The 18,613-nt window shown below is 37.2% G+C and overlaps 1 protein-coding gene across 2 annotated transcripts in view; it reads right to left on the bottom strand.

Moving 5' to 3' along the window:
- Positions 1-5,410: 5,410 nt before the first annotated feature.
- Positions 5,411-18,613, bottom strand: part of ascc3 (activating signal cointegrator 1 complex subunit 3) — a 285,207-nt gene continuing 272,004 nt past the window's right edge. For both annotated transcript variants that reach the window (XM_057340397.1, XM_057340398.1), the window contains 8 exons: positions 16,277-16,388; positions 15,575-15,709; positions 12,048-12,272; positions 9,134-9,285; positions 7,347-7,494; positions 6,403-6,609; positions 6,152-6,327; positions 5,411-6,070 (listed from right to left, as the gene is read on the bottom strand). In XM_057340397.1, coding sequence (XP_057196380.1) covers positions 5,923-6,070; positions 6,152-6,327; positions 6,403-6,609; positions 7,347-7,494; positions 9,134-9,285; positions 12,048-12,272; positions 15,575-15,709; positions 16,277-16,388 — 1,303 coding nt within the window. In that variant the 3' untranslated portion in view covers positions 5,411-5,922. The remainder of the gene's footprint in view (positions 6,071-6,151; positions 6,328-6,402; positions 6,610-7,346; positions 7,495-9,133; positions 9,286-12,047; positions 12,273-15,574; positions 15,710-16,276; positions 16,389-18,613) is intronic.

Genomic DNA, 18,613 nt, shown 5'->3' with positions numbered 1-18,613 from the left:
AACATAATTTAAACATTTTAAGGGATAGTTCACCCAAAAATGAACATTCTGTCATGAATAACTCACACTCTAGTTGTTCCAAACCTGTATACATTTCTTTGATTGGTTGAACACAGAAAAAGATATTTGGAGGAATGCTTGTAACCAAACAGTTCTTGCACCCCATTGACTACCATAGTAGGAACAATTAGGCTACAATGTTAGTCAAAAGTGCCCCAGAATTGTTTGCTGTGGTACATTCTTCAAAATGTCTTCTTTTTTGTTTAACAGAAGGGTCATTCCGTGTCAAATCAACCAAATTTTGAATATTTCCACGGCTCAAATTTTTGATTTTTTTCTATTTTTACAGAGGCAAGACCAACATCTGGAGTGATGTTAAAAAAATTATGAAATGCCACAGATGAATTGTTATTAAGTAATCAATTAATTTGTAGAGGGAGGTAAAAATGTCAATTTTCACCTGAAATTTGGAGCCATATTAGAATGAGATGAGAAATATGCCAGCATCATCATTTTATTTTTACACAGAGATCAGTATAAATATTAGTAAATCTGTTAATTTTAGCATTCCTTGATGCATTTTATACCAATGGTGAAAGCTCAAAAATGAAGAAAAGGCACTTTTTGTGTTCTTTTTACAAAATGTGCATGCCTGTAACTCCAGAACTGTTAGAGATACCTTGATGTCCTTTTATGTTCTTGTAATTGACCTACTTGTCTTTTGGGAACTACATTTTTAAAGCCCTATAAGCTTCAGTCCTAGAGAAATGAGGATCTAAATGTGGCTTCATGAGAAAACTTTAAAAAAAATCTGTCACTTAATTTCTTTTAAAGAAGAATGTCTTAAGAACAAATAATGTTGAAACTAGAAATGTATTTTTTTTCTTTCTATAAAAACAACTGCACTAAACATTACCATTTCAGTGTCCTTTCGGCACCGAGTTACTGTCAAAAATGATCGGGTTAAGGTTAACTTGCTCTGAATAGTTTATTTATAAGATTCTATATTTCTTTGAGTTATAGGGAAATTTTGATAAAGGGATGTTGTTAATTTTGGCCCGAGCACAGATGATATGAGGAATTGCTCCGTTTGTTATAATCTTCAAAATTAATTACATTTTGAAGATGCTCGAAAACTGATGAAAGTTTGCATACATGTCAAATGTGGTGAAAATTTACATCTGATATGCTTGATAAGCTATTTATTTATAAATAAACTATTCAGAGCAAGTTAATGTGCCTTAACCCGATCATTTTTGACAGTAACTCAGTGCCAAAAGGACACTGAAATGGTTATGTTTAGTGCAGTTGTTTTAATAGAAATAAAAAAGATGCATTTCTAGTTTCAAAATTATTTGTTCTTAAGACATTCTTCTTTAAAAGAAATTAAGTGCAGATAGAGTCCTTGTCGTTGGTGACTTTAACATCCACGTAGATAACGATACAGATGCCTTAGGAATGGCTTTCAAAGACACTCTTAACTCCATGGGCGTTAGTCAACATGTGTCAGGACCCACTCACCTTCGTAATCATACTTTAGATTTAATACTGTCTTACGGTATAAATGTGGACGACGTTAAAATCCTTCAGCAGAGTGAAGACATTTCAGATCATTATTTGGTATTATGTTTGCTTCACTGGCCTACGGCTGCAAATAAAACTCATTGTTACAAATATGGTACAATAACTTCAACTACCAAAGATGCATTTCTCGATAATCTGCCTGAATTGTCTCAAATCTCTAGAATGAGAAATAACGTTGAAGATCTTGACATTCCCATTGAAAATTTTAACTCCACCTTCTCGGAGACGCTAGATTAAAAATGGCAGCCCAACACCGTGGTATAATGAACACACTCAGGCTCTAAAGAAAGCGGCCCGAAAAATGGAGTGCATCTTTAAGAAAACTAAATTAGAGGTATTTTGTACAGCATGGAAGGATAGTACTCAAAAATACAGGAAAGGTCTAGATCCGCCTACTTTTCATCACTAATAGAAGAAAACCAGCACAACCCTAGGTTTTTATGTAACACAGTGGCTAAATTAACAAAAAATAAATCATCAGCGACTTCAGATTCTGGATATCAGCATAACAGTGATGAATTTATGAACTACTAAAATCCAAGATATTAAAGAAAAAATTATAACAATGCAACCAGAAGTGAAACCCGCTGAACAAACTAACTACAGCGCCCCTAAGGAGAAATTGCAATTATTTTCTACCGTAGATCACGATGAACTGACTAAAATCATTAGATCATCTAAATCAACAACATGCATGCTAGACCCTATACCTACAAATCTACTGAAAGAGATGCTCCCAGAAATTATAGACCCTCTTCTTAGTATTATTAACTCATCTCTGACATTAGGACATGTGCCTAAAGCATATAAGGTGGCTGTTATAAGGCCCCTTGTCAAAAAACCCCAACTCGACCCTAGAGAACTAGGGAACTACAGGCCTATATCGAATTTACCTTTCATATCTAAAGTTCTGGAAAAAGTAGTTTCAACTCAATTATGCTCCTTCCTCCAAAGGAATGACATCAATGAAGAATTCCAATCTGGATTTAGAGCATGTCACAGTACAGAGACTGCTTTGATCAGAGTTACAAATGATCTGCTATTGGCGTCTGACCAAGGTTGTATCTTGTTATTAGTGCTGCATTCGACACCATTGACCACAGCACACTCCTACATAGACTCGAAAATTATGTCGGCATTAAGGGAAAGCTTTGAAATGGTTTAAATCTTATTTATCCGACCGTTTTCAATTTGTAGCAATAAACACACAAATCGCAAGTCCAGTACGGTGTACCACAGGGCTCAGTCTTAGGGCCTCTGCTCTTCGCATTATACATGCTACCTCTAGGAGATATAATAAAGTGACACGGAGTTAGCTTTCACTGTTATGCTGATGAAACTCAACTTTCTATTTTCTCGAAGCCTCATGAAACACAGCAGTTCCATCGAATAATGGAATGCATAGTCGATATAAAAAACTGGATGAGTAACAACTTTTTATTACTGAACTCGGACAAAACAGCCAAAAACCGCCATACGTAACAACCAAGAATACTGCTTAACTATTGACGGATGTTCCATAAAACCCTTGTTGTCAGCTAAGAATCTTGAATTAATAATAGAATAGAATAGAATCTTCTATTCGATAGTAATCTGTCATTTGAGAGCCACGTCGCCAACACCTGTAAAATTGTGTTTTTTCCATTTTAAGAATATATCTAAACTACGTCATATGCTGTCACTATCAGATGCAGAGAAGTTAATTCATGCATTCATGACATCAAGACTAGATTATTGTAATGCACTGTTAGGTGGTTGCCCTGCAGGCTTATTACAAAAACTCCAACTGGTCCAAAACGTGGCAGCTTGAGTTCTTACACGTACAAAAAAGTATGAGCATATTAGCCCGGTTCTGTCAACCTTGCACTGGTTACCTATAAAGCATCGCGTTAACTTTAAAATCTTGCTTATTACCTATAAAGCCCTACATGGTTTAGCTCCTCAGTACTTGAGTGAACTCCTCTTGTATTACAGTCCTTCACGTGCATTACGCTCTCAGGCATCCTGTCAGTTGGTAATACCTAGAATTTCAAAATCAAGTGCAGGTGGTAGATCCTTTTCCTATATAGCGCCTAAACTTTGGAATAGTCTTCCCTGCACTGTCAGGGAGGCAGAAACACTCTATCAGTTTAAATCTAGACTAAAGACGCAACTTTTTAATCTTGCATACACTACACTTCCATAATATAAATCCTCTGAGGGTTTAGGCTGCATTAGTTAGATCAACTGGAACCAAAAACACAACTGATGTACTTGTTGCATCAAAGAGTACAGAACAGTACTCTACTCTCAGCCAGTCTTGTCTCATTGTTCCAAGGTTACCACAGCGAGCAGGATGCAGTTCATGCCCAGACCTGATGGTAGAGCGGAGAATGGGAAGCTGCGACCTGACAAGAGCTGAGATGATAGAGCTGGATAAAGAAGGACGCAGTGACCTGACACATCTTCACTACAAAATTTCAAATGCTATTAGATTATTAATGATAATCTTAAATCTATAATTTACCTTATTAGTAAGTTTATTTATTTTTATTTAGCCTTGTTGTGCAAGCACGGTCGAGCTTGTGCTGAGGCAGCAGCTTTTGCCAGAGGGGAACTGGAATCCCCTGGTTGGGCCTGGGTTCTCCTGAGGTTTTGTTTTCTCGATTGGAGTTTTGGGTTCCCCGCCACCGTTGCACTATTTGCCTGGCCGGGGGGCTGCTTTAGAATTAGAATTTTAAAGTTTTACTTAATTAATATTGCATATAGGAATTTATAGTCTGTTATATTTGACCTGTGTTTCTCTCTCCTTTATCTTAAATGTGTGCTTTCACTGTGCGTGTGTGTGTGTGTGCGTGCTTGTCTGTGTGTGTGTGTGCACGTCCATGTGTCTGTGCGTCAGTGTGTGTGTCTATGTCTATGTCTGTTAGTACGTGTGCATATTGTGTGTGTGGAGTGTTTTGTATGTGGGTATGTCTGTCTTCTGTGTTTTCACCTTTTTCTTGTTTTTACAGGTTTATTGTTGTTATTGTTTTGCTTATAGTCAATATGTCTCATGTACAGCTGCTTTGTAACAACGAAAATTGTAAAAAGCTCTATATAAATAACGTTGAGTTGAGATTTAAAAAAAATCACCCACATTTAATTTATGATGACTGAAAATGTGTCCATTTTAACAGTTTTCTCATGAAGCCAAATTTAGATCCTCATTTCTCTAGGACTGAAGCTTATAGGGCTTTAAAAATGTAGTTCCCAAAAGACAAGTGGGTCAGTTACAAGAACATAAAAGGACATCAAGGTATCTCTAACAGTTCTGGAGTTACAGGCATGCACATTTTGTAAAAAGAACACAAGAAGTGCACTTTCTTCATTTTTGAGCTTTCACCATTGGTATAAAATGCATCAAGGAATGCTAAAATTAACAGATTTACTAATATATATACTAATCTCTGTGTAAAAATAAAATGACGATGCTGGCATATTTCTCATCTCATTTTTACCCCCTCTAATATGGCTCCAAATTTCAGGTGAAAATTGACATTTTTACCTCCCTCTACAAATTAATTGATTACTTAATAACTATTCATCTGTGGCATTTTTTTAACATCACTCCAGATGTTGGTCTTGCTTCTGTAAAAACAGAAAAAAAAGAAGAAAAAACTATATTTTTCTACAATGGTTGTCAATGGGGTCCACTAACTGTTTGGTTATAACATTCTTCCAAATATCTTGCGCTGTGTTCAGATTTGGAACAACTTGAGTAAATGATGACAGAATTGTATTTTTGGGTGAACTATCACTTTAAACATTTTCAGCTTGCAAACACAAATCCTGTTGCTCTGTAAATGAGGGCAGAAAAGAAATGATTTTACTGCATTTATTTTATTTTATTTTATTTTGACAGTTATTAATAGTACAGAACATTACTGAAGAAATAAGAAGAAATCTTTGGTAAACTGTCTCATTAGGCATCAGGGGTGATGTAAAAATGTAGAATAAGAACAGAAGTCTTCTCACATCTGCAGCACTGCGCAGCTCCAGCTCAAATCCACTTCATGTCTCTCACACACAAGCACGCACGCACACACACATCCAGCACAACTCGTTTACACAACCATCTGATCTTGGATTTTCAAGCCTTAGTTATGACATTAACAGATCAATAGATTATTTGGGCCAGATGGGCAATCATGCCAATGTTGTAACTGAGAAAGAAATACAAAAAACACCCTAGGCCTAAAACAAAATTTGTACTTTCCTTTAGCAATTCCCAAAAGAAAATTCAAGAAATTTGCACAAAAAAAAAATCTTCAATCATCTGTCCAAAACAAGGTTCCGTATTAATCCATCAGCATGTGGTCACTGCAGGGCCATTTCACCCACACCCTCTGATATCTCAGTATTGACCTGTGCAGAAACGCTGGCTGGAATGACGTTCAGGTGGATGTCATACTGCTGGTCTAGGCCCAGGTAACTGTCACTCATCAGGTACAATGTGTAGATACACCTAAACAATAAATATTTGTAGACATGACACGGTGTGGATACAACACATCTCAGTATATAAGCACCAGTGGATAGCTCTTACTTTCCCATCTTCTCTGGTGTATAGAAGGCCACAGACACGGTGCTGCGGCTGCGTACATATCCCACACGTTTGAAGGCCAGCACTTCTTTTTTCTCCACTTCCCCGAGAATGACAAACCAGCCTTCATCTTTAGGTTTTGGAAAGCGCGGTGCCTGAGCCTTGCTGTCCTGCTTTCTCTAAAACAGCGAAAAATCGAAAATCGAATGTGCATGGTTTGAAAGAAAATGAAGAAAATATGTTGGGTGACTCACTCTTTGCTGGCCCATGTTTAGGCGGCGCATTGACACCTGTAGGACATACTCCTGATTTGCATGGAGCTGTAGCCAACTGGCCTCATCCCTGATGTTGGTGACGTTAGCTGGAAGAGATCGCTCAGTTTGCTCCTTGCACCCCTCCCACCAGCCCTTGACGCTCATAGCGACCTCCACGACAGGCAGGTGACTCAGATAACCCCACGCCTGCAAATGAACCAACATCGGCATTAGCAAAACTCGGAGGACGTGCTTTATTCGAAGAAAGCATGTTTTGGCTTGAATATATGTGACAAATTTAGCATTAAGACTTTTTCCGTTTTTTAAGTTGTGCAAATAGTATAAAGACTGTAATTGTAGAGTCGCCTAAATTAAACAACTTTAAAAGATGAAAGCGTAGGAATATAACAAAGCATTAAGAAAAGAGCCCGGAGGTTGTTTGCTCGCTGTGGTTTTTTCAGTATTAAAGACAAGGGAGAAGAAAAAAAATCAGTGCAGATCACCCTGCCACAGCTATTTATGCAAGGATTACACTTCCTTAGTGAATGAGGCGAGGACACGGCGGCGCATGTGCTTATTTAATTAGCAGAACCGAGAGGAAGGGGGGCGAGCTGGAATACTGATGGCGAACGGCCGCTGGGCTCATCGCCGGGCTCGGACGCGCGCATTACCGCTGCAATTAGCACTTAGATTGGAGCTCTAAACCCTCTCATTTGGGAGGTAATTGGGGATCTCGGTGGTACCTGAGACCACCGTGACTGTCAGCCGCCTTCTGCAAATCACACTTGTGAATGTGTGTTGGTGGGGGGGTTGAATTTTATTTGAATGTTTATGTTGGGTGTATCTCATATCCACATGACTGCGATGTCCACTCTTGCATTTAAAACAAAAGCTAAAATTGTGCATTTGTTTAAAGCTATAAGTGTAAGTGCTGGATGACGTACCTGAGCGATCTGATTGGGCTGAAGCACCTCCCTCACCATCATTGTGAAGTTGTCCTCTTTTCCATCGCAGGCGGCCATTAGCTCAGGAAGCGTCTCGACTGGGCCTCCATATCCATGTCCGCCTCTTGTACCTTTGGAGCTCCACCTCCTATTAGCAAAGGTAAGGGAAAGACAGTCACAAGACTTTCAATCCCGTAAAGGTTGACTGAGCTCTGAACCCTTTTCCTGCTGTCACAGCATGAAGGATCCCGCTGGCATGATCCCTCTCTTACCATTTTTATTGTGTTTCAACCAAATTACACTCGCTGTGGGTTATGGCCTGAAGAAAATCCAACGGCAATGTTATTAGCGTGCGCATGTGTGAGAAGCGGTCTGAGAGGTGGGTGGGTGTCCCTGCTGATAAGTGATGCTGATGGTGTTTGTAGAGTTAGATAAGAGATAATAGCGGGATTAGATGCTAAACCATGTTACACTGCACAATCATTGCTTTAACGCCGCTGACAGGAAGTGAACACTCGCGCCTCTCTCTGACAACATGTGAGTAGAGGACCAGACTCATGCTATCAGAAAACACAAGAGTGTATGCATATCCAAAAACAGAACTGGTGAATAAGAGAACTTTTAAGAACTCCACCGTGTGAAATAATCATCTCGTAGTGTTTCAGAGAAGAAGATTCTCCTTATGTGTGTGATGCAACTATAATGACCAGAACATACGATCATTTTCATTCTCACGTATTTTCAGAGACCCATCCAGCCTATGGGATAATCCAAAATCAGGCGTGCAACACAAAACTCCAGGATGCTGTTGGTGGACTTTGTAACGCTTTATTACACGGCTCGTTGGAATGCTTGATTCTGATTGGCCAGTCGCAACATTTGCAGGTTCATTATTCCAACAACCTCTTAAAACTGACAACACACAGTAAACAGGATGCAGCAAATCATTTTGACAGTTTTTTTGACAAATTAAATATAAATATGTCTTTTAATAACATATGATATTATATTTACAAATGATGAAACCAAGTCGCCTGTTCGTGACATTTGAAAGCCGTTTCTTACCTTAAAACCAAAAGTAAACGACTTTTCATCGCAGAAGGTCTGCCTTCGGTAAAAATGAGCTTATAAAATATTTCAAATTCACATTTCATGTCCAGTTTTTTTCTTATGTGGCAAGTAGCCGTGTAATAAGCGGGATAATGTACAAGTAGCCGGCTGTTATCGTGAAATAAGCCCCTTCAGTGTGTCACACGAATATCTTTAAGATTTAATTAGATATGTAAGATTTAAAATAAATCAATAAAAAAACAAACCGGAAGTGCCGCTGGAGCAGTGTTTACATCTTGCAATGTGGTCTATCTATTCATTTTTCTTCAATTTAACATCAAGACTGCAGGTTTGAAATACACATGTGTTAGGGAAGGTGTATATCATAGATCCTGCAACTGGTCACAGAATAAGTTTCAATATTCACAGTCACCTTTTTGGACCTTGTACATGGGACATATATTTGAAAGTACATTTTATGTAATCTCTCATTTGATAATAATACGGCAACTGTGTGTATAGGCCTACCTGTAATATCATTATATTGTATAATAATTATAGTGATGTATGTTATTCTATCCATCTCTTTTGTCCAAGCTTTAATCTACATAAGGTTAGCAGAACATCACTGTGAGGGAATAATAGTGTAAAGGCAGATTTAAATGTGAGAGCGGCTTATTTTTCCTGATGAATGTAAGGTGTGCAGAAGCAGGTAACGTCTTTAAAGCTTTTGCTACCTGAAGACATAGAGATCCTGTTTCTCGATGTGGGGAAGTGTGAGCAAAGAGGAATCTTGCAGCCATCTGGCCTGAACGATCATCTGTACGAGGTTGCAGATGCTCAGTACAGATGCCAGCCAGCCTTCATTAGCAACTACATCCAACATAGCCTGCAGAAAAAACAACATGACTGCATTCACAACACTTATTAAATACAAGACAATATTTGCATTTAGTCTTCAGTCAATGCATCTTGAAAGCAGAGAGGGTCTGTAGAAAAAAATGTAACTAAACAATACACTTATCATTCATCATTTAGCAAATGCATTATAACATGTAAAGAATACTGGCATTTTGTGTTAAAGGAGTAGTTCACTTTAAAATAAGCCCCCATTGACTTTCCACAGTAATTTTTATTTCTAATATGGAAAGTCAATGGGGGCTTATTTTAAAGTGAACTACTCCTTTAAACTCAAAACTCTATTTATATGGTGAGCTGTCCTTCTGCCTTCCTCGTGTTAAGCTTAAGGTTTGCTGAGCTCAGCTGCGCTAACAAACGTCATTAATGAGAAAGTCATTTCCTCTGTAACTATGAGGAAAAAGCACCTGAAGTGCACCGGAAAGCCCAGCGGCTTCATCAAAATGCTAATGCAGTACAAATTAAAGTTGTGATTAACATTTCACAGTAGCTGCTTGAGTAAATCGAGGACAGCAACACATGACTGACAAGCCCTTCTGAAACACACACGAACATGTTGGATTTTCATGTTTTTTATCATTATGGACACTTTCCAAAGACATCATGATCTTTATACTGTACAAACTGTATATGTGACCCAGTCCGTGAAAACCAGGCTGAAGTGTCCGAACGACAACGAGCATCAATGTTTGATTTTAACCATTCATTTCAGTATGTATATTAGATATGGCCTTAGTCAATATAAGATCATATTTACACCAATTGTTCTTTATGTTATGTGGGATGATTTTATGTAGAAAAATAGCAGATAAATAAAACTGACGTAAGCTGGGTTTTCACAGACTCTATCCCTACCCCTTAACCTAACCATCACAGAAAGCTTTCTGCATTTTTACAATTTCAAGTAAACATCATTTAGTGTATAAATAAACACAATAAATACATAGTGTATGAGTTGTGTACAATATTTTATAAATCAGACTTTGGGCTTTGACTAAGCAATAAAGCATTATAGCCTAAACATGATAAAAGTTGTCTGGTGTGTCTGAACATTGTTCATTTAAATAGTAAAACATCATAGCTTTGAAGGAATAACAAACTGCTATTAATAACAACGTGACACAAAAATGCCTAAATCAATTCTTAAGAACGCAGAAAAAAATGTGCTAGTCATAATTCACTGTCATGCATTAACACAGCGCGACAATCTCTAATTCATGAAATGTTCTGATTCAAGTGAAAGCACATAAATACTAAAACGTAACCAGCATCATGGGAAGGGTTCAATCTCTGACATCACAGGATGAGCTCAGCTGTTTAAGAGACTGACTGTTATAAATATATGCGTCTGCCAGCAAGACTGCCACAGCGGGAATCCAAAAAAGTAACCACATGTACAAGCATGGCCAATCACTTGCAGGCGCACACACACTCTTCTACTGGCGACTGGCGAGAATAACCAGCACCAGCGGACAATGGCTTACAGATCTGCACACATAGGCCATTGGCACATAAGCCAGAGCTGGACCGCCGGCGTGGACAATCTGTCCCATTCCCAGCCAAACAAAATCAAGAGTGCCGTCTAAGGCATAGCCAACTGCAAACAGATTCAAAGGTGTGCCATCAGGCATGAATTATCAACATCATGTTGCATGGCCAGCTCAAACGGCACAGGGTTTCTTTGGCCACACGTCAGTCTATCCATGAATCATATCTACCATTCTGCTCTGAATAGTGAATCAGCACAGCATAGCAAAGCCTCCATCAAAGTGAATCTTCTTTTGCTATTCATTCCCAATCAACAGTTTTTCATATAATTGTTTTTAACTAGAGAGTAACATGGCCTTTATCGGAACTAAGTGTATATATGTGTATACATACAAAACTTAGAATAAAATGTAAAACCAAGAAAAAACCCAAAAAGGCTGAAAATAGTGTCATTTTAATATTACAGTTTTGTTAATTGGTCGAGAGGGCAGAATTATCGGCCAGTGCAGATACTGAATACTGATTAATCAACCTGCTCATACTGGCCTATTATTATTAAACAGTGACTGGATGTCTATGATTCATCTCTCAATGGTTCTCGGGCTGGGGCATCTCTGTGTAGTACTTTACTGAGAACATCAAGATTTGGGGTAATTAGTGTTGAAATCACATTGACGACACATATCTCACTTGAGTTCAGAGCTTATGCCAGGTTTGTCTTAAAAAGTGTACAGTATCACAAAAATACCCACAATGGGAACTTTGAATGGCATTTTAACTTCTTGTGGAGCCCTAGAAATATAAGCAGATGGGTAGTTGACAGAGTAATACGCAAATTTATCCTACAAAAAATGAGAAAAAACTAACAATGAAGATAAATCTAATCTCTCCTATTCTATTTTATATGATAAATATTATTAATATAAAACAATGTTATATTAACAGTTTGCTTTCTACATTTTGATGTCACACCATAAGACACATGTACGATGTATTTGTCAACTACCCATATATTTATTTTTTACACATGAGATTGTTTTATATAAAAAAACAGAATTGTAAGTGAATAATGATTTCCGATTGACCATCTTTGAGGTGAAGAATGTCTCTCCCAACAGAGTTAAAAATAAATCTTAAATGTATTCTTTGGCATGCCACTGTTTTGAAAGTCAATATAAGATATTGAAATACTTGTCAAATGATTTGAAACTACAGCCACACACACAGACAAACAAAAACACACACCTGGCAGATGCGGATAACGTTGTCCAGCACGGTTTTGGTGTCCGATCCGTAGTCGCTACATGGCAGCTGTGCTCGACTGAAGTGGGCCTGCAGGAGCAGGTGGGTTTTGGTGTGGGCGCTGTCGTATGAGTGAGGGTTGACCTGCAAAGGGAGCTGCCGGGCCAACTCGCTGTTCAGTTGGTCCTCGTTGTGACGAACAGGGAGTTCGGCGTACTCCTCCGCATCCTGTGAACACACACGGAAAGTGAATACTGAACATCGTACACCATACCTCACAGTAGTCATTCGCTTTTATGTGTGATAACCAGTGGTGGAAATGGCCGAATCACTAGGGGAGAGTCTAGTTGGACACATATTCAAACCAAAAATGCAGAAAACCCCAATCTACTAGTCCCCCTGTGGTCGAAAAACAAATCTTTGACCATCAACATATTTAACGTTTTTTCCTTTTATCTAATTATTTTTCCTGTCTTAAAATAGCTTTAATGTAACGCTACCCCCCATCTTCAATAAGTATACGCAGATACACGAATATGTAAATTAACCCCACCTCCACTCAATCGCACTGCTAAAACTGAAAGTGAAACTGAGAGCTGACACAGCAGTGCAGTGATAATTTTAACCTGAATCTATGCGCCACTTTTGCATATTTATGTCTTAAACTGCTGATCCAGAGGGGTCAAATGAGATGATGTGATTGGTTACAGGTTTATGACGTCATTAACCCGGAGCAGTTTCAAACCGCACTTTGGTAAACCACAGTTCTATGAAGAAAATACTCAGCAATTGTTTAAAACTAATAAATTGGCACATAGTTTGTCTTAAAGCACATAAATAACACTACATAAACGTATAAACAACATAAAAAACTTGATCTTCACCACAGGGGGTCTTTAATATATGAAATGTGATAACGTTTGGAGGCCATTTCGTGGATAAAAGATGGAAATCCTCACGTTTTGAATTGTAATTCACTCACTTTCTGGCACTGGTGATGACCAAGATATTGGTTGCCATTTCACCTTGCGTATACATCACTTGTCCTTTAAATCTAACAACGTGTTACGATAAGACTAATAAGGCAGTCGTGGTCTAATGGTTAGAGAGTCGGACTCGTGACCACAAGGTTGCCAGTTCGATTCTCAGGGCCGGCGGGTAACGACTGAGGTGCCCTTGAGCAAGGCACCTTACCCCTACTTGCTCCCCGGGCGCTGCAGTAATAGCTGCCCACTGCTCTGGGTGTACGTGTGTTTACCACTTGCTGTGCGTGTGTTCACTACTCTCTGGATGGGTTAAATGCAGAGGTCACATTTCGGGTATGGGTCACCATACCTGACAAATAGGTAACTTTCACTATATCTTCACTAGAAGACTCTCATTTGACTTTCTTTTCTTAGGCGGGGTAATAAAAAGTTGTGTCAATGCAATCAAGATCAAATGAAAGGTGACAACATTACCTTATTTAACACACAATTCTGGTCTTGTTGTGAATAATTCATACATTATGAAAAAGTGTCATTATAACCTTTTCATTGATGTATCTTTGACTCTACATGTCTGAATTTTCACATTGTCTGACACTATTTTCACTCCCCCGTTTCACTCTTCTCATGTTACTTTAACAGTAAATGCTTTTGGTAACGCTTAACAATACTGTGCTATTTGTTAACAATAAGTTAATGCATTAGCTAAAATAAACTAACAATGAACAATACTTCTACAGCATTTATTAATATTAATTCATGTTACTTTCAGCATTTACTAATACAATATTAAAATCAAACGTTGTTAACATGAATAACTGTATTGACATAAACTAACATTGACAAGGATTAATAAATGCTGAAAAACTGAACTGTTCATTGTTAGCTAATGCATTTACTTATGTTAACTAAAAGTTTGTCACCTTATGCCGTCGCTGGGTGACGTACCGATTGAAAACTGAGTGCTACAGACAGAATTCAGTGGACCTGCTGGAGCAGAAAAACAAAATAATGAATTAACTCAAAAAAGTTCTGTCTCTAACCCAAAACGGTGCTATTGTAGCTATGAAGCGCAGACTTAACTTGGTGTCTCTTTATGAGCCGTACCACGGTAATTAGAGAACAATAAGGGGGAATAAGGGACCGCTGAAGGGGGAGTCACGGGGAGGGGTCATTTGTTGCTATTGACTGACTGGTTAGGTTGACACCGGGAGGTCCCGCCCGCATCATGTCATGCTTTTGTTAAGCAGTCAGGGTGCGAATTAGACGCAGGTGTAATGAGAGTGTCAGAGGAGGGTAATCGAGCAGGAAACACATAAATGAGAGGATCAGTCATGTATCCCTGCTGGCCTGAGCATGATTACCACATTAACATGCACTCCTTTCTTATTTCACACACACACAGACAGACACGTATACACCTTTAGTCGAAATGCAATCCTTCAAACCTTCCATATTTTGACTTATTAAGCAAGTGAATTATTATAGGGACCTCATTAAAATCGGTAAATGTGATTTGCCCGGGACCTCATTTTAATTTTAGCAATGTTTACATGCAATTTTTTTTCTGAAAAAAAAGGGACCTTACAATATTTTAGAGGCAAATATACACACATTTTTGTTATATATTACCAAGACATTTTTAATATTTTGAAACATTTGGGAAAATTAAATAAATAGAAATTCAACAGACTACTTGTTGAAACGGATAAACACTGACATGGGAATATATGGGGGTAAGGGGTACTTAAAACTATGCAAATTGAATGTAAGATAACAGTTCATCTAACAAATCTAATTATATCATATCTAAAATTTTTGATTAAATTTTATTTGTTTCCATAATGGGACACCTATTTTATTAGACATTAAGTATGATATTCTATATTATTGTATATTATTTTTTTTTTTTTATCATCTGTGTTCTGTCCTGTTGCTGTCTTTCTGTTGCACTGTGGAGCTTCTGTCACTATAACAAATTCCTCGTATGTGGAAACATACTTGGCCAATAAAGCTCATTCAATTCAATTCTTCTATTCTATATTAAATCTTTATGATGTAAAACAGCATTACAGAAAATTATCTTCATTGTTAGTTTTTTCTAAATTTTTGCTGTCACACCATTTGTCAACAACCCATATAAAAAGATGCTAGATCAATATTCTGTCCCGGTTTTTCCTGCATTTAACAGGGTGCTCTGGTGTGAGACAGATGTCATGTGGAGGGGATGTCAGTGAAGTGTGAAAAGCCTTTATGTCTCAATTATGGCAGTGATCAGTGAGAGCGGGGCGGCCCTTTAATGAGCCGAAAGTAAAGAGCTGCTAATTTTCACACCAGCCGTTAGCCCTGCACTATGTGTGTGTGTGTGTTTTGGGAAAGAGTGCTCAGCTGTATCAAGCTGAACGGGACTCATGGAATAATCATTAACTGTGTCAGGATGTCGGCCGATGATGCATTGGGGTTTAAAGTGCACTGTTGCTGAACATGTCAATGAGCAGAGGATGAGGGGTGAAAGTGGATGCTTTCAAGTGAATGTTTGCTCACCGACAGGATGCCCAGCAGCTCTTGGATGGGCAGATCTGGCTTCAGTCTCTCTTTAAACGTGCGCATGGTCTGGTGTTTCAGGTAATAGTAGGATGAAATGCGGCCGTACGTCAGTGACTCAATGGTGCACTCGTCCTGAACGAAACAAGACAATTACTTATAAACACATCTGAGGTCAAAATACACAGATATCTCATAGCAGAACTCGAGTTCATTTACACAACCAAAAGACTGGGCAAACTCAGTCATTCTTTATTATTGCTACTTTTTCATTTTAAAATAAAAGTCTTGAAAACTATCAAATGAAGTGCGAGAATTACAGTATGTATTGCATTGTTGTGCATTTAGCTTCTTGCCTAAATGAGGCCGCCTGCGTCATGTCAGTGTGTGTGCACTGTATATTTTGTGTGTCTTGTGTGAATGAGTGTATCTATTCACTTTGCTCTTAAAACCTTTTCTATTTTATACATTTAATGTATTGCTTATAGTTAACATGTTCTCATGTACAGCTGCTTTGTAACAATGAAAATGATAAAAAGCACTACATAAATAAAAGTTGAGTTGAGCTTCTTCAAAACACCGCCTAAATACGACAATTAGACTAGAAATACAATTCAAGTAGGTAGAGTAAGTATAATACAGCAGGAGGAAAGTGAATAAGATGTCAGCATGTACAAATGTTAAGAGCTAAAATAATGATACCTCCTGTATTTCCATGCAGAAGGAACATTCCAGGTCTCTCAGACTTCTCTCCACCAGGTTTGAAAGGTATTTGTTAATGGTTTCATGACTGAGGTCATCCAAATCATAGTAGCTGAGAACAAGCAGAGAAAAATGTGGGTTAAAGGTGGTAAACAATGACACAGAAAGACTGCAAGGTCCAATACAATCTGGGGATTTGCTTGATTTGATCGGTTTTTCACATGAAACAGTAAGAAATCTGCTAACACTTTACAGTAATTTCTCATTTGGTAACATTAACAATAAGATAACATTTTACAATAAGGTTGTATTTGTTAGTGTATTTTGTAATCTAAATTCATATTAATTTCAGCCTTTACATTTTGAAATCAGCTGTAACTTTTTTTAGTTTTACCTGTTAACATGACTTGATGCACAATCAACAAACATGAAGAATTTAATCCATACTAACTAATACTAACAAATATTAATAAATGCTGAAAAAGAATATTGCTTAATGTTAGATAATGTTAGCTATTGCATTTACTTACGGTAACAAATACAACCTTAATGTAAAGTGCTAACCATTATTTTTTTGTATTAGCAAACACAAACAAACAATGGACAAATTAACAAATGTTACCAGAAACAACTTTTGAAAAAGTAACAACAATAAAATTGTGTTAGTAAATTGAGATTAATAAATACAATAGGATTGCTGTAAAACAAGTGTTACCTAACTTTTATTGAATACTTTTTCTTTTTTCTGGTGTTTAATTAAAAATAATAATAATTTAATAATAATAACAATAATAATAATAATTAAAGTAGTGGTTTAATTATACCTAAAACAACATTAATTACTTGACATCATACATATTAGATAATATTAATAAGATAAATATCTTCTTATAAATAGAAAAGAAGATAAATACATTATGAATATGATAAATTTGCATTGTTTTAGTAAATAAGGTCACACTTTAGAATAGGGACCGATTCTCACTATTAACTATGAACTAACTACACTTTTGTCTCAATAAACTCCTAATTACTGCTTATAGGCTAGTGTTTACGTTTATGTATTGGGTAGGACTAAGGGATGTAGAATAAGGCATTAGTATGTGCTTTATACATACTAATATACAACCAATACGCATTTTAATAAGCAAGTGGTTAATGATGAATTTGTGTACCTTAAAATAAAGTGTAACCGTAAATAACAGAGACATACTGTTAAAAAACAATACACGGATGTTTCTTTTGGCGAATTAAAAAAAGCAACAACAAAAAAAGTAGTCATCCCAACAGCAAAAGAGGATGACTTTTTGATGTACTGACATCATTTTAAATTCCGCCTGTGGTCGATAATTTCATCCCTTAAAACTAATCTTTCACCAGAAGTTTTTTTTCTTGTGAAAATTATTTTTCCTGTCTTTAAGGGATACTTCACTCAAAAATGAAAGTTCTGTCATCATTCTAGTTTTTCCAAATCTGTATAAATGTCTTTGTTCTGATGAACACAGAGAAAGATATTTGGAAGAATGCTTATAACCAGACAGATTTTGCCCCGCATTGACTTCCATAGTAGGAAAAAAATACAATGGTAGTCAAAAGTGCCCCAGAACTGTTTGATTCTCAACAGAACAAAAAAAAAAGATTAAGTATTGGGGGGCAATGGGGGGCAACATCTGTCTGGTTATAAGCATTCTTCCAAATATCTTTCTCTGTGTTCATCAGAACAAATACATTCATACAGATTTGGAACAATTCGAATGTGAGTAAATGATGACAGAATTTTCATTTTTGGGTGAAGTATCCTTTTAAATAGCTTGAATGTAACTCAACACCTCAGCTTCATTAAGTATACCCAGATACACGAATATGCAAATTAACCCCGCCTTCACTCAATCACACTCCTTAGTTCAGACTGCTAAAACTGAAAGTGAAACTGCAGTTTAGTGATCAAACCGCATTTTTAAACTGTCTTTGGTAAACTGCAGTTTTATAAAGAAAATACTCAGCAATGGTTTAAAATTATACATCTGCACATGGTTTGTCTTAAAGCACATTAAAACACCACATAATCATATAAACAACATTAAAAACTTTAAGTAATAAATACAGCTGGGTTTATAAGTTTACATACAGTACATTTGCAGTATCTGTTAAACGTTCATTCAAATGTAAAAAATAATAAATTAAAAGAAAAGGAGTTTATTTGCCCCTCCACACCTCCAGAAAGCCACTGATGTGCTGTAAAATCATTCCCAGGTTTCGTTGGGATTTTCAGAAGAGCAAAAATCACTTCCATGTTTAGCAGAGCTCTAAGAGCAACCACATGAGATCCACACACAA

This window comes from Triplophysa rosa, linkage group LG8, assembly GCF_024868665.1.
Source record: "Triplophysa rosa linkage group LG8, Trosa_1v2, whole genome shotgun sequence".
NCBI classification, from domain to species: Eukaryota; Metazoa; Chordata; class Actinopteri; order Cypriniformes; family Nemacheilidae; genus Triplophysa; species Triplophysa rosa.
This window is presented reverse-complemented; position numbering and strand designations above follow the sequence as displayed.